This window comes from Bufo gargarizans, chromosome 6, assembly GCF_014858855.1.
Source record: "Bufo gargarizans isolate SCDJY-AF-19 chromosome 6, ASM1485885v1, whole genome shotgun sequence".
NCBI classification, from domain to species: domain Eukaryota; kingdom Metazoa; phylum Chordata; class Amphibia; order Anura; family Bufonidae; genus Bufo; species Bufo gargarizans.
Genome location: NC_058085.1, coordinates 323,405,227 through 323,407,775, shown reverse-complemented (window position 1 = coordinate 323,407,775; position 2,549 = coordinate 323,405,227). Strand labels below are relative to the sequence as shown.

The 2,549-nt window shown below is 41.5% G+C and overlaps 1 protein-coding gene across 1 annotated transcript; it reads right to left on the bottom strand.

Annotated features, from left to right (window-relative positions):
• Nucleotides 1-389: 389 nt before the first annotated feature.
• On the bottom strand, nt 390-2,144 carry LOC122942185 (DNA damage-regulated autophagy modulator protein 1-like). The gene is made up of 7 exons (XM_044299684.1): nt 2,026-2,144; nt 1,707-1,774; nt 1,382-1,524; nt 1,025-1,196; nt 816-868; nt 578-664; nt 390-470 (listed from the first exon to the last, which is right to left on the bottom strand). Exons 1-7 carry the CDS (start codon nt 2,142-2,144, stop codon nt 390-392), a joined length of 723 nt encoding a protein of 240 aa, XP_044155619.1.
• Nucleotides 2,145-2,549: the final 405 nt, after the last annotated feature.

Sequence of the window (2,549 nt, the reverse complement as noted above, 5' to 3'; positions counted from 1 at the left end):
TGCCTCTTAATGCAGCAGAATATATCTGACTGTGGAAAGTCCGGTAAATGCCAAGTCCGGTATTGAGAACAGAAACCGAGCCCGGAATCTGCCTCTTAATGCAGCAGAATATATCTGACTGCGGAAAGTCCAGTAAATGCCAAGTCCGGTATTGAGAACAGAAACCGAGCCCGGAATCTGCCTCTTAATGCAGCAGAATATATCTGACTGCGGAAAATCCAGTAAATACCAAGTCCAGTTTTCAGAACAGAAACCGAGCCCGGAATCTGCCTTTTCATGCAGCAGAATATATCTGACTGCGGAAAGTCCGATGAATGCCTTGTCCAGCAATGTACAGATGGATTTAGTTGTCTTCCTGGTGCTCTGCCCCTGGTTCTTAACTTTATATTTTATTGGGGGGTTTCTGGGTCCTGGGTCTTTTGCCTCAGAATGATGGAGACGCCTTCTCTGGACAACATTAATGACAAATGCTGAGAGAAAAAAAAGAAGAAAGAACATGTATCATAAAATTAATACAATATATTCTTTTCCTAAATGTTTCTGGGGCACATGAGACTTTTACACATCATCTACTCACCTGGAAATCTGTATAGTACATCATCGGGAATATTAGCAGGCCAACAAATCCCATCCACTCGCCTACCATGCCTATCATAGAGAAGATCTGCAGAAGATAGAGGGAGAGAGTAGAGAATGTTAGTGTCCAGCTTTTCTCACCAATGACTCTGGTATGGAGTGAGATGGGAGGATGGCATGTCCTTCAAGAGTTTGTCTATTACTATTACACAAGGTTGTGAATATTGACATGAACTCACCTCTTTACAGTGATCGTTGTTACATAGGCGGTTCATGGTCAAACCTAAATCAACTGGAAGAACATGTTAAGGAGAAGTAACAAAAGTGTATTATTACAGTGTTTACTGTCATGTCTGATCTGCTCTGCAATGGAGTTCCAGACAGCTAATAATCTCCAGTGTATCCAGCACACAACATTGCACTGTACCAGCCAGGTATAAAAGGATACAGATCAGCAGTGCCACAATGGTCACCAAGGTTGATGCAAATCTTATGTGGCACACGTGACGACTGCTGAAGGATTTCTCATACAGGCATATAGCTTGGCTAAGGTTGTAAACGGCAAAGAAGAAAAAGCCAGTTCCTGCTCCGATACTGTGAGCTATGGAATTGATCTTCGTCTAGAACATAGAACATAAACAGAAACGCAGGTGGAGTGCAATTATATAAAGACTAAATGAGCCAAACACAGTATATATTGTATATATACATAGACTTCAGTGGCCGAGGGCATTGACCCTCTCTAACTACTTGTCCTGAGCCCTCTGTGTACTACTGGATACTTATATAAAACCTGATAACTCACCGAACATACACCAGTCACGGCATTGGCAATACACGCGAGCCATCCCATGGCGTATAGGATTTTCTGGCAGATGATATTTCGCTTCTCTGATGGTTCAGAATGGAGGATCATGAACCTGTATTGGACGGAAACGACGCCAGCTCCTGAAATAGACAATACATGTCATCATTATCATTTCTATACACATTTGTAATAACCTACAGGAGTCAGTGATGATTATAATCTCCAGTGATGACCACCGCTCAGCGCTAAATATTGATTACAGCTCTGGAGTAGCTGAGCTCTTCATCATCTTATCTCTATATAGGAAACTGCAGCCACTTACCTAGAAAGGAAGTCACCATGAAAACGACGGTGAAGACCACCGATTCTGGGAACTCTGCTCCCGTAGCACTGGGAAAAAAGCAAAATATTGAATGTTAATGGGGAAACAAGTGGCAGAAATGTCTCATCATCAAGAGCAGAGGAGACTTTATGTACTTTTACCTGTCCCACTATATATCCATTACTTCCCCAGTACAATTTATAATCCAGTAATAATAATAGTGATAATAATGTAATAATAACATCCCCGGAATGACACCGATAACAAGACAGTAATAATTACACTGCACGGTCAGGAACCTTGTCCCATCCCCTCTTACCTGATGTACAAAGATTTTGAATGGCTTAAGGTAAAAGTGATGGTAATTGCTGCGCAAAGGCCTAATAGTGACCATGTGGTGAAGAGGATAGGCAAGAATGCCAAACCCCGAATCTCCATGGCGCAAAGTAAAAGATTTGCTCAGCTCAAACAAAAGTCTGACTGTCTCTCTCTGTATTCACAGATAATCTGGCTCAGGTAATGTCAGGCAGTGGCTTTTCTAGGCTCAGAACTCGATGATGTCACAAGCTTCTATAATGTCATCAGTGCCTAAATCTGATTGGTCGTCACTAGCTTCTGTGATGTCATCATCACATATACCTGGATCTGATTGGTCCTCACTAGCTTATATGCCTAAATGTGATTGGTCCTCACTAGCTTCTGTGATGTCATCATCATACTTACCTGGATATGATTGATCCTCACACAGTATTGTAGATCTTATGGGTGAATATACAGTGTGTGTATATATACATTTATTTTATTTTTAAGTCCTTGGTTATTCAATGATAGCTCACACAAGAC

Excerpts from the sequence above, each read along its gene's own strand:
- LOC122942185 (XM_044299684.1), bottom strand. The coding sequence starts at position 2,144 with ATGGAGATTCGGGGTTTGGCATTCTTGCCTATCCTCTTCACCACATGG. Across the intron at positions 1,197-1,381 it reads CCGTGACTGGTGTATGTTCG|ACGAAGATCAATTCCATAGC; the intron begins GTGAGTTATCAG and ends TCTATGTTCTAG. Across the intron at positions 471-577 it reads TGTACTATACAGATTTCCAG|CATTTGTCATTAATGTTGTC; the intron begins GTGAGTAGATGA and ends TTTTTCTCTCAG.